At 45.1% G+C, this 12550-nt stretch overlaps 1 protein-coding gene across 4 annotated transcripts in view; it reads left to right on the top strand.

The window, feature by feature from the left end:
• The first annotated feature begins 9517 nt into the window (after positions 1 to 9517).
• The window catches only part of PLD1 (phospholipase D1), an 80255-nt gene continuing 77222 nt past the window's right edge, over positions 9518 to 12550 (top strand). For 2 of the 4 annotated variants that reach the window (XM_032981952.2, XM_032981924.2), the window contains exon 1: positions 9518 to 9596. In XM_032981952.2, the coding sequence (XP_032837843.1) occupies positions 9533 to 9596 (64 nt within the window). In that variant the 5' untranslated portion in view covers positions 9518 to 9532. Of the gene's footprint in view, positions 9597 to 10660; positions 10971 to 12550 lie in introns of those variants that run through there. The other 2 variants (XM_032981946.2, XM_032981940.2) reach the window with 2 other exon arrangements.

Raw genomic sequence — 12550 nt, 5'->3', positions numbered from 1 at the left:
GGGATTAGGGCTGGGTGCCTCCCACTGCTCACCAGACTGGAGCCCTGTTTCTCCCTCCCCGCCACAGCAAATATTTTGATTGCAAGAGCCAAAGTAATTGTGTTGTGTCCTTTACCATATGCAATCCCCGAGTCATGCTGCTGATAACCATCAAACTCATCAAAGACGTGTGCCCCCCCGCTCCCCCCTGGAGTGCTGCCACCAGCCAGGGTGGCTTTGGGTACCACCACGTGCCCCAGGCGCATCCCCGTAAACCAGCTTGCACGGTGGTGGCTCCTCAGGCCACCGCGATGGCAACGTCCCCTCCACACAGCTGGGGAAAGCAGAGCGGCAAATTTAGCAAGTGGTAATTTTGCCATTAAACTTACACCCCTGAAGATCCCATAATACCCAATTCACCCCATCGGGTGGGATTCGGCGCTGAACTGAGTTAGAGCGCAGCGCGGCGGGCTGTGTGGAGCACGTTTATTCAAATAACATCAGCCCTCTTTCTCAAACATTATTCCACTTCTAGTTTAATTAAAACACAATTAGCAGGGCTTGCAATTTTCTTAAATATGCCCAATCTTGAATGAAATCAATATTAATCTCTGTTCAGTGTGCAAGACAGTAAAGTGACACATGGAAAATTACACATTCTTGACTCAGGAATGCAACTCAGGGGATGACTTCATGTTCCTGAATGAGAAGATCAGCATGCCAGATGCACCTAGTGCCTGACCCCTTTAAAGGATCTGAAAGATCACACATAACTTTAAAATGTCATTTCATGCATGCAGGAAGAAGAGAGCTTGATAGCTTTTTGTTACTTAGCTTCCCTTTTAATTTTGTTAGGACCGTGTTAATGTCTTAATAACATGAAGCAGAGCTCTGATCTCTGTTCTGGCTGCATGTTTCCAATAGACACCCTAATGCTTTTCTCATGGCTGGAGTGGTTAACAATCTGTATTTTCTTGCTATTAATTAGAAGTAGTATTTCATTTTCTAATGAAGAGTGAGCCTTGCAGTGTAGCTGACAAGTTTGCAGTCCTCACTTTCAGTCATGCATTGAATTTTACTGAATTGTTTTGTCTGGAGACAAAAGCAACAAACGTGAGTATAGAATGAATATCTTTTTTGAATTGTAATTGAATTTTTAAGTCACAGAAATCAGTTAGTAGTCAGACTCTCATGCTCTTGACCCTTTCCTCTGCTATAGACTTGAATGTCCTTTCTTTTTCCTTGCCCAACTGCTTGCTCCCAAAATCCTGCTGAAAAGTATCCAGAGTGTGATCCAGGTCTCTGCCTTTAATAAGCGTGTCCCCATAGCAAATTATATAACAGCATTTTGTACACTTGTATTTTTCCTCTCCCCCAGTGCATTCCACGCACCTACACAGTCATGCTAATTAGATCATGTAATAAACTTAAACGTGGCAAAAAATCTGCTCACAGGGTGTTGCAAGACAAAGCTGGATTTGGAAAGCAGCCATTCATGAATTTTGTTTTGTTTGAGAAAACCCAAAGGATGTTATTTTACTGAAGATGAAGCAAACCCCATGTAATAGGAGCTGTAATCGAAGGAGACAAATTACTTTATTTAAATAGTCCTCAGTGAGCCCTGATATAAGGGCTTGCTTATATAAAAAAATCTGTGAGAGTTTAAAAAAGCCATTAAAAATAATTAAACCTAAAATAAAAAACTAAACTAATGTTACATTATGTTAAACTTGGTTAGTTTGGTTAAACTTAGCTATTCAAAACTATATTAATGTTAATCTATAACATATACCCACAAAGGAGCTAAGTAACAAGGAACTTAACTTTGAGCATCGGGTGTCTTTCAAATGAAACGAAGTGTCTACATGGGATATGGTGATAGATTCAAAATGCACCCCAATCACTTTTCCTATAGATGGTTTTAAACTGTGCATAATACAGTAATCCCTGAATTTGTGGGGTGATACAGGAGAGCAAAACCACAGCCTTCTCTGACATACCACTTAGCATTGCAACCTTACACTTCCACGCTCATTTCTAGGGAAAGGAGTAACTTTGAGCACTATACCAGTTTCACAGCAATGTTTAATTGGTCCCAGGTTTTAAATACAGTTGGTAACGTGATCAGCTGCCAGGTAGGAATTGCTTTCTTAATTTCAGTTCAGATGCTAAAAGTTTTGGCCACGGTTGCACCGAATCGCATTTAAACTTTTAGATCTACTGAGTGAGCTCTTAAATATAACCACATTAATTTCCATAGTGATCGAGACAGACTGAGAGCATTACCGGATGACTGCACTTCTGCAAAGCTAACGCAGGCAGTGATACGGATCATGAAAAAATGACATGCTCTGAAACACACAGGAGAAGGAGCTGAGGTTGTGGCTGGGTAGCGGTGTGGTGGTCCAGGCAAAGCCTGCCTGCAGATTTCATCAAACAGCCATTAATGAAGTATGTCGATAACTTTCAGCTATATCCCTGATCAACACTAGATGTTGCTATGCTGCTACTCATATAAGCTATACATTAGCGAGGCTTTTAAATGGCATTTACTGCAATTTCCTGTTTCCTGTTTCTGTTATACACCATATTCTGAATACTGGGTGAGCTGCTACTTTAATTTACTTTTTTTTTGAAGTTTCGATTTTATTGGTATAATATCAAGTTTATAACCCCCTCAAATGTACACATAAAACTTTAAAAGCACCAGACACTCTTATAAGTGATAACATGAAGCAACTCCTATATGAATGTCAAATATTTACTTAAACTCTGCTTCTGGATTTTTTGCAATCCAAGGGGAATGACATTGTTAACCGGACGATTCCGGGAACAGACTGACAGCTGCAAGGCCACGGAGGGAAGTTTGTTTATAAGGGAGGAAAAAAAATAAAATAAAAAATAAATTTAAAAAAAAATGTTTAGCCCTGCTGAGTTTCAGGCTTTCTACTCCCACATGTTTGAGTGGGAGAAAGGACAAATCTTAGGACGTTGATTTCCCCATGGCAACAGAAAACGGAAATTACTTTAACCCCATCTAGTGACAGATGACTCATTGCTCAGCCTGCTGCTATTTTCCAAGTACTAAAACAATACAGCTGGAAAGAAAAGGCCAGCCTTTATTATCTCATAGGCTGAGCGCTGGGGCTCGTGGGAGAGGGCAATTCTCTGGCTGCCTTTTTATCAGACAGAGCCGGAGCCTTTTGGCGATTCTTTCATTGTATAAGGCAGATGTGCCCGCAGGGCAAACCCGAGGTGTCCCCGGGCCCGAGGTGGTGCAGCACCCACGGGTGAGCTGCTGCTGGGTGTCCTTCTGCTTGGTCCTCCTCGCTCTGCATCCTGTGGTCTCCATGCTTGCAGTTCAAACAACCCCCCTGCCTTGAATTACACGCGGGGAACTGCGCACGCAATAGAGGAACGATTCGTTCACAGATGCAGCCCGGTGAGGGGACAGCAGGTATGAGCAGGGTTTCCAGGCCCCTACATGTGAAAAAGATATCTGATGGCATAAGCGTATTGTTGGAGAAGTTGTAACAGGATCCCAAGGGAAGGGCTGAAATAGAAATATTCAGCTTTGAAAGCTTCATTATCCTAGGTGAAAGGGTGATTAGGGAGAGCGGTTTCTGAGCAAGGACAGTGGAGCCACTGTCACCTGGAGTCCTTAAACCCAGGTGAGGTGTTGCTGTGAAAGACAAGCTTCAGTCCAACTTGTAGGATGAAGAGGAAAGCTACGTGCTCGGGAGGTCATCCCCGACGGCCGTACCTCTCCCTGCACCTCACCCCCCTTTGCAGCAGAGCTGCACAGAGCTGCCTGCTCCGCCGAGGAGCATCTGTGTTGTGCACCTCCAGCATTTGGATGACGACTCTTGCTCAGCACCTTCTGGACATGGCAGAGAAGGGCTGTTTTGGAGAGGAGCTGATTCAAGCTCACGAATTCAAGGGTGGTTCCTTCATGTGCCTCTTCCCACCAGCAGCTCGGTGCAGGAGGTACTCTACAAATGCTGGTTCTCCCAAATCCTGGTAAGGATATAGTAAGGGCTAATAAGGCTTACAGAGCCCCAGATGCATTTTGCACATAAAATATTACATCATCGAATGGGGAAGGCATTAACGCTACCCTTGAGATGATACACTGAATAACTGGTCGGTCAACATCACTTTATTCACCACAAACTGGGGGCAGGCATCACAGTGTTGGGAAATTCAGGACTCCAGGAAAACTACACGGTGGGATGGTGTCATGGGATACGTAAAACATTTCCTTTCTGAACTGCTGGTACAATAGCTGAGTCTTTACTCAACCTTGTCATTTGTATGCTGGTATGATTAATTTTCTGCTTCCTAACAGCAGAATATCAGGTCCATAAGTTTCTGTTTGGATAGTACAATTAACAAAAAAAAAAAATAACTCCATTACCAAGTTGTTCTGGAAACCAGAGGCTGGTCTGCGTTAATGGCACAAAGATTACCTTTATGCAGAAATCAACACATACCAACATGAGCTGATGGCTTTCCGGGCCCAAACCCAGACCTTGAACTGGCGCTCCGGGCTGTGCAGTGCGCTGCTATCTGTGTGGGTTTGTTATCTGGGAGAACCCTGGGCTTGGCTACAGCCAGCCCAGAGCTGTGATTTCAACAGCCACTTAACCAGGGTGCTCAGGGGTGCTGCCCCTGCCTCACCGTGCCCCCCCAGCTGCCGCTTCCAAACTTTTTGAGGCCGGCTCTGGCTTCTGGAGAAAGAAAAGGGGCGGTTCGATCAGGAAGTGCGTCTGGGCTATGTGTTGTTATCTTATCGCTCTTCCTTCTTCGGATCCTTTCCTTACAGTTTTGTTCAGCACTCACCTAGAATGGAAAATGTGCCCCCTCCCAAGAATGCATGAGCCCTGTGAACCTGCCAGCTGTGGGGATGGAGAACCAGAGATCACAACAGTTTATTCTTGAGAAAAAGAATATGGCTGTTACTGTCTGAACTTATACCAGCCTGGTAGATCCAGAGAAAGATGTGGGGGTTCAGATTAAACTCCATCTTTCAAGAATTCATCCATCAGCATTCTGGTTTAGAAGCCCATGAATTACGCACTGAACAAAAAGTTTGTGTCTTTCAGAGATGAAGCAATTGCCAAAATGCCCATGCAGAAAATGAGAATAACGGTTTTAATTTAGGCATGCTTTTTTTGCTTTAATGTTGTCTCCACTTCTTTAACCAGAAAGTGGCTACATTACTTGGAAAAATATTTTTGTATTGTGCTGTTTGAGGGGAAGAGAGCTAATTAAATTTGTAAAAGTGGAAAATAACATCTAAGATGCCTTTGCAAAACTGTGATCCTTATGGTTGGTATCAGCTTTACTTCCAATATGTGCAGATGGTAATGAATGAGCTACCAACAACCATCTTTATTTTCATAGGGCCACACTCAGCTCATAAATGTCTTCACTGGTTATTATTTCCAGTTATTTAGTGTTCAGTTTGCAACTGCGATACTCCCATTGATGCTGAACCCCAAACCAGGAGAGCAGGGTAAGTAATAGCAGTTTCTCAAACAGCTTGGTGCATACAGGGCCCTCCAGCCAAGCCCCGAGAGGCTGCAGGGGAACCAACATCAGCAATGAAACCAAGACCTCCACAGCTGAGCTGCTTGCACATAAATATGGGCAAGAACCCAGTTCTGCTGGGAGGTATATGGCACAGGGCCAAGACCAGGCATGGACCAAAGGGTCTGGCTTTGCAGGGCTGGTGGCTGTGCAGGTGAGTTTGGGCAGGGTAATGAAAGGTGGTTATTGTCCCAGTGGGCTCCAGGACTTTTAGATAATGCGTTCAGACTTCCCACAGAACGTATTGTACTAAATTTTGCATAGCCCAAGGACAGCGTTTCTTCTTACAAACAAGTCTAATAGTCTTTTCCAGAACAAGAATATAAACCACTTTCCCAAAAATAGTATTTGAAGCTTTGGGCAAATGTAATGTCCGCTCTCTGATTTATCAGTCTGGCTCCTGTGCTGTGCTCAGTTTTTCACAGTTGTCCTTAGAAACGCTTCTTCTACCTCTTTCAGCATGAAAACACTGCGGTAGCGTGTGTAAACCACAAACAACCGGTATACAAATTTTGTCAGTAATTCTTAGCTCATACCAACAGATTCTTCTTTTATCAGTATCTACAGTTTCTGTTTTACAGCTCTGCAGCAGGCATTACCCCAAAGCCTCATCCCTGGGCAAAAGCAGCAGGCAGAGGAGCTCTTCACCAGAGGGCAGGTAGAGGTTGGGGTCCAAACTCTCCATCTCCTTTTTGCAAAGCTACTTTCTTCAACTCTACCAGAATATTTTCATCCCCCTTAAGCCATGAGGGCTTAGCTGCACCTGGGTCTCCCTGGCCAGCCAACACTCTCTCCTCTAGCAGCCTCCACACCTCCTAGTGAACCCCAAGGCTAGTTTCTTTTGGACTGCAGAGTCTAAGAAATCCCACCCCCTCCCAATTCTCGTCAAGGCAGAAAGAGTTTCTTCCTTAGTGTCTAATTCTCCTCAGCGTGTTTGAGTTTTCCTACTGCAGTCTGCTAATTTCCAAGCAGAGTTGCCTATAAAAATTTCCCTCCCTTGATTTCGACACATTTTCCCTTGCACCGGCACAACGGAAACGGTCGCAGGCTGCCGGCTTTCCTGGCTCGCCTTTTGGGGAAGGCTGCAAATTCATATTTCCCAGGAACTACAATTCCCAGAAGACATCTTATCTCTCCCCCCCCCCACCCCCCCCCAAACCCAGGAACCGAGGCTCGCTGGCTCTGCCACATCTTTTGAAAGGCTTCCTCCTCCCTACACGGCGGTGACCGAGGAAGGGACGAGGCCTCCTGGAGCAAGCAGGCTGGGCAGGAGGGGGGCACGCATGGGGCAAGGCAGGTCCTGCTGCTGCTGCCATTCTGCATCCGTCTGGGCACAGCCTCTGCGCGCTCAGAGCTCCGTGCAGAGCCGGGGGGAGGGCATCGTAAGGTCACTGTCTGAAGGCACTGCTTCCACTTGCACGGAACTACAAAACCCCAAGCAAAAGCGTGGCGTTTAAAGGGCTGGCCCTTTAATTTGTTATAGAGACTGTGTGAGAATGGAAGAAATGCCCTCCTCAGCCGTGTGTCTCCACTGCAGGAATATTTCAGCATGTCTGTTGTTAGGGTTCCACAAAATCCTCGTCTTTAGCCTCTGATCAGACGTGTTTGTGGTGCCTGCTTGAACAGCGTGCTGCGATGCCAAAGGCCCCGCTGGCTCCCTCCTCCCAGGGGAGCAGTCTTAGGAAAGATTTTAAAAGGAAGGACTTAACTCCATGGCCCTAAGCAGTCTCCGTACCGTTTCATGTGACGTGACTCAGAACCATACTTGGTCACCCAACAAGCTTTAGTCCTCCTAATTAAAACCAGTCCTTTCCCAGACTATCGCTGTGGACTGCTGTCTCAGTCAGTAAAGTCATTAATAGCGGTACCACCCTAAACAAACCTATTTGTGCGGGGGCTGTAATCTCCTGAAGCGATCTCTGGCTTTTGCAATCAGAAGTCAAAGGTGTTCCTTTTATGACACCCTTCTAAAGTCTGCTTTTCAAAACGTTGAACAGTCATGACTGCATCTGGAGTCATGAGGAGCCTCCCGAAAATCAGATCGCAGAGTATATCATCAGCAGCTTAAAAGGCCCGAGGCTGGCATTTGCAGTGCAGAAGGGTTAGGCTCGGTTTCCAGCAAGCCAAAGGTGTTGGTTAACGAGCAGCATCATGTCTTCAGAGCTTTAAAAACACAGTTGGACTTGGGGTGCAAATGTGAAAAGTCAGGCTGGCGTTTCAAGAACAGCGCAGCGTGCTTTCCCCCATCTCAGCAAGGCAGGTGGACTTAGCTGCTCACTGATAGCAATAGTTTACTGAAATAAATACTAGCCTTCAAAGAAGTACTAGCACTATATAAATACTAACCGAAATACAATAAACCTAACCTTTGCCTGTTTTTTTTTCCCCCCACTGGAATGTACTCTGTTTCCAGAGGGTTTTCGCTCAGATCTCTCCTGGGGAATCTCAGCATCCCTTTTCACCGCTAAATGAATCTTCAGGAGAGCTTCGCTCTGCGAGTTCAGCCTGACCAAAGCTGCGGTATCAGGAACTAGAAGATGGAAAAGTGATTCAGTATAAAGATGAGACAACCTTTCAAAAACCTTGAATTAAGCACTTCTGAAGAGTTCATAACAAATACCGCCACTTGCCAAGAGTAAATCAGTGATAGGTATTACCCCCCACCACTTATGACCTTTCTCTGTCTCTCACAGGAGGAAAATAACAAAGTGCTCTCGCTGCAGAAAGCAATCAGGTAATGTTTGTTTCTAATTGCTGCGGGCAGGGAAGCTTCATTGTGCCCCAGTTTTGGTGAAGCAAGTTTTCATTGCTGAAGTTAAGCCACTAACACCGCACGAGCCTTTGCTACCTCTTCCCTGAAAGGCTGTAATTTCAGTGAAAGTTATATGTGATGCTGAGTATTTATGTGAAATAATTAGCCAGCTGGCTATAATTAGCTGTGCACCGTGCCGTGTGATGGCTGGGTGAGATGCACCCAAGGAAATGCAGGTGAGGGGTGGGAGCCCCACCTGGCCCGGCCAGGCAATTGCCGGTTGTTCGCAAGAAAATCAATATTTGGACACCTAAATATGCCACAACCATCTTGCTCAGCAGTTGTGGGGAAGGAGTGTGTCCCTCCCCAGCATGCTCTTAGAAAGAGTCCCAGGGCCGGCCGTGTCCCCCGTGGGACCGGGATGCTACATGCCTGTGGCTCCCCCGGGACCAGGTGGGCACCAGAAGCAGCAGAAGGAAAGCAGAGCTGCCCTGTCAAGATATTTTGGCAGATTTCAAATAACCAAGTGGTGTCATACTGGATGAGCACGTTGTGTCAGGGGCTGGGAGTTTTGAGCCAGAACTTGCAATCCTGAAGCGACTTTTACTCTGCTGTCACTGTGCAGCCCCTTGCTTCCCTATCTCTATTCACTCACTTTTAAAGTAGTGTAAATACCCTTGCATCACAGATCTGTTAAATGCAGTGAAGAGAATGGCTGGCTAGAGCCCTAGTTTTGCTTGGTTTTTTGAAAACTGCAGAGGATTTTTCCTTTCCATTTAATATGGTTAGATGCAGGAATATTATACAAATTTTTCCCCACTGCTCTGAGATAAAAAGTAACTTTTTCCTACCTTTAAAACAATAAAAATGGAACTAGTTATTGAAAAAAAAAAAAAAAAAAAAAAAAAAAAAAGAAGAAAGAAAAGGCCACAAGCTGCTTGCTTTTGCTTTCTGGTCTTTCAGTGTAACACTAAAGTGACATCAGAAAGAGGAAGCGCCTTCAGCGCCAGAGTGGCGATGGGCAATCCCGCGCTGCTGCTGGCATATCTTCACCAGCTTATCTCTTAACTTCATCCATCTTGTGGGTCAACTGTCTCCCAGAGCAGAGGCACTCTGGTCCTCTCTGCCGGCTCCAGAAGGGCTCCAGAAATAGCTGCATCCGCGGTGTGGTGCTGGGATTTCACACCGCTGGCTGTGTCCCACGGATTAATGCCCAAGCACGGCATGTCACACCATTTCTGGGAACTTGGCAGTGAATTTAGTTCAGACCCAGGTAAGTGCCAGTTGGCTGGAGTGGGTGTTTTCCGGGGCTGGCTCGGCAGGGTACATGTTCTCAAAAAGGTTTAATTTGGGGAATTCTACTAACAGCAGTAGAAGGCGATGTGCAATTGTGCTCTCCTTCATTGGCTTAACTCTATTCCTGACTCCAAAGCGTGGTTTTGCTTTAAATGCAGAAGGAATGGCAATGCCAGGAGATAAGGATGTTTGGCTCTGGGATGGGCAGTTTGCTCACGGCAGCCCTCAGTTACTTAAGTCAATACTAAATACAGACATGCAGCTCTGAAACACGCCCGCTGCAACCTTCGCTCACGTAAACCAGCCTGGAGATGTTTGGTTACAGGGAGAACCCAAAGATTTGGAAAGAGGTGTTTTCTGAAGCAGCTTTTCAATTCAACATTAATGCAAATTCCAAGTAAATGTTGATCATTTGCATATGGATCTACGTGGAGAGATGCCAGGAATGATGCTGTGACCCAAATAAATGCCGGCCCTTCTTGTATGAGCACAGAAACCTCCCGTGTCCTCAGCTGGAAATGGGGGCTATAGCTATGGAGCAAATGACAACTAAACACTTTGCACTCATGTTGTTCATCTACATGTGAGAGAGCCAGAAAACTCCCAGCAGTGACCTTCCTCCAGCTGATCTAACTGGCTATCCGGGTATCCATTAGGGACTGGCAGAAAGTTACAAACCAAAGGAAGTTAAAAAATAAAGGAAGTTAAAACTAAGCAGCCCATCTCTGGGTGTGTGTTACAGGCTGTTCTGCGTGATACTTATAATTAAATTGCTGAAGAACCGGTTCTGGTTTAGGTTTACGTTCCCTCAGTAAGTGTGACAGAGGGTAAAACAGGGTAATCTGGCACTTTGCAGCCACATCCATTTGAAGGTTTAATAATGACTGACACCTAGAAGGCTGCATGGTTGTTCTGTTTGTTAGTGTTCTTTATATATTTGCTACTAATTTTCAGAAATCTATAATGGGACACCGATTGCCAGCTGAGAAAGTGCAAAACTGGATGAAATGCAAAAAATTTCAATGCTTTTTTTTTTAATGCTTTCCTCTGTTGAAAGAGGACCTGATGGATTAGCCAGGCAAAAGGGCGTTGCAGTACATTTAGGTAAATATATCGTGCTGCTCAGCACGTTGATCCTGAGCCTCAGATAAACACTTGTGTCCAGTTATTTCCTTTGAAAAGACTTCCATGTGAAGGCGACTCATCCTGTATTGTACGCTTGGGTATCTTTGTCTGCCGAGCACGCTGTGGTTTATAATACCCTGGTACTCCCAGATTTATGGACAGAATTAAAGGAAAGTGAGGATATACCCCAAGCAGTGTTCTTCTGAGGTTTGTGCATCTCGTGTTGGTGAGTATGAATAGAAATAATTGCATGGATTCTGCTGGAGTTTTGTGTTTCTTTACTAGTTTGGGTTTTTTTTCCAACTTGTTCTTCCTTTTCCAGTTTTCATCCTATGGCAAAGCCTGGTTTTACATGTTTTACTTGGACTGTGCAAAATGGCTGGGAGTCTGAAAAAAAAAAAAAAAAAAAAGAGGAATAGAGAATTATGCTACTTGTTTTAGTGGAGGGCTTGAGCAAACTGGGAGCAGAGTGCTGGGGAACTGGGGCTGATGGCAGCTTTGAGTTTGATCTAAACTCTGGAAAGGCAGCGCACAAGCATTTCTTATTGCTTTTTTTGCCTGTGTGCTTGTCAAAGAGTAAAATAACTTTTCTAAGTCTAGCTTTATGCTTCTGTATGGATTTCCTGAAGGAACAATAAAACTTTTTTGTGTGTGCCTTCTGTTGGGAGTGGCATCTGCTCCTGCCCGCGTTTTCCTTCTGCGTGTTTGCACGCTTTTGCTGCACGGTGCCGTGGGGGGTCTGGTCCTTCTTTGGGGGATTTGCAGGTCACCTCAGCCCCCTGCATTCGGCTGGGCTGGCTGCTGCTCCTCTTGCCTCCCCTGCAGAGCCTGTGGGGTTTTCCAGCTCATGGTGTCTTGAAACTACCATGATGCTTTCAACCCTATTTTTTTTTTTTTTCCTTTTGGGATCCATCCAACGGGCCATGATATAAAAATCCTCTTTCCTCCAGCCAGCATTGCACGGGAACCGGGGTGGTGGCAGGAGGGGACGGAGCCAGCCTGGCTGTTAAGCTGCCTGACCCCAGCCCAGGGACTCCAGGGGAAGCACTTGCTGCTGATCATGTTAAGGAGCAAAGTCTGAGAGCTGCCTCCAGCCCGGCACCTTTCCCTCTTCTCCAGAGCACTGAGCAAACTCCTCTGAGCAACTCATTTTCTGATTCACACAAGTCAGAAACCAGGGAGACACTAATATAACAATGATTGTGGCAAAACACTGGCTCTCCGTTGTCAGGAAGATGGAGGTGAAGTGGTATAAGATGTATTAGGCCAGTTTTCTAACAAAGTTTTGAACAGGAAGATTTTGAAAGCTATAACAGAGGTCAGGTAAAAAGGAAAAGAAGTAAAAGCATTACTAGTTGCTGTGGGGGAAGTGGGTGTCTCAGCAGGACTGTAAGCGAATTCAGAGCATTTAAGATCAGAAGCAGCAACTTCCTTATCTTGTCTGACTATTCATCTCTCTACTAGTTTGCCCGGATATTTGTAAGTTTTTAAGTAGCATTGCTAGAATAAATTATTCTGATCATCTCATCTGACCTGCAGTGTCAGGCAAGCCACAGGATTTATAGTTTCCTTGAACAAGTGTAGCCTTTGGAAGTAAAAAAATCTCCAGTCGTTAATAAAGTTATTTTTAATTATGATAATTCTGCTTCACCTAATGATGAACAATTTCACTGGCTGGATTTGTGTCAAATCCAGCTTTGCCTGGTTCAGATTCAAACGTTCAGGTGACATCCAAGAAAGCATCTTTACTTCACAAGAGTAACTTTCCAATAGTATAAACAAGGATATGAGGAACCAGAAAGGTAG

The sequence above is a fragment of the Tyto alba genome, unplaced genomic scaffold (assembly GCF_018691265.1).
Source record: "Tyto alba isolate M040663 unplaced genomic scaffold, T.alba_DEE_v4.0 Super-Scaffold_10, whole genome shotgun sequence".
Classification (NCBI taxonomy): domain Eukaryota; kingdom Metazoa; phylum Chordata; class Aves; order Strigiformes; family Tytonidae; genus Tyto; species Tyto alba.
This window is presented reverse-complemented; position numbering and strand designations above follow the sequence as displayed.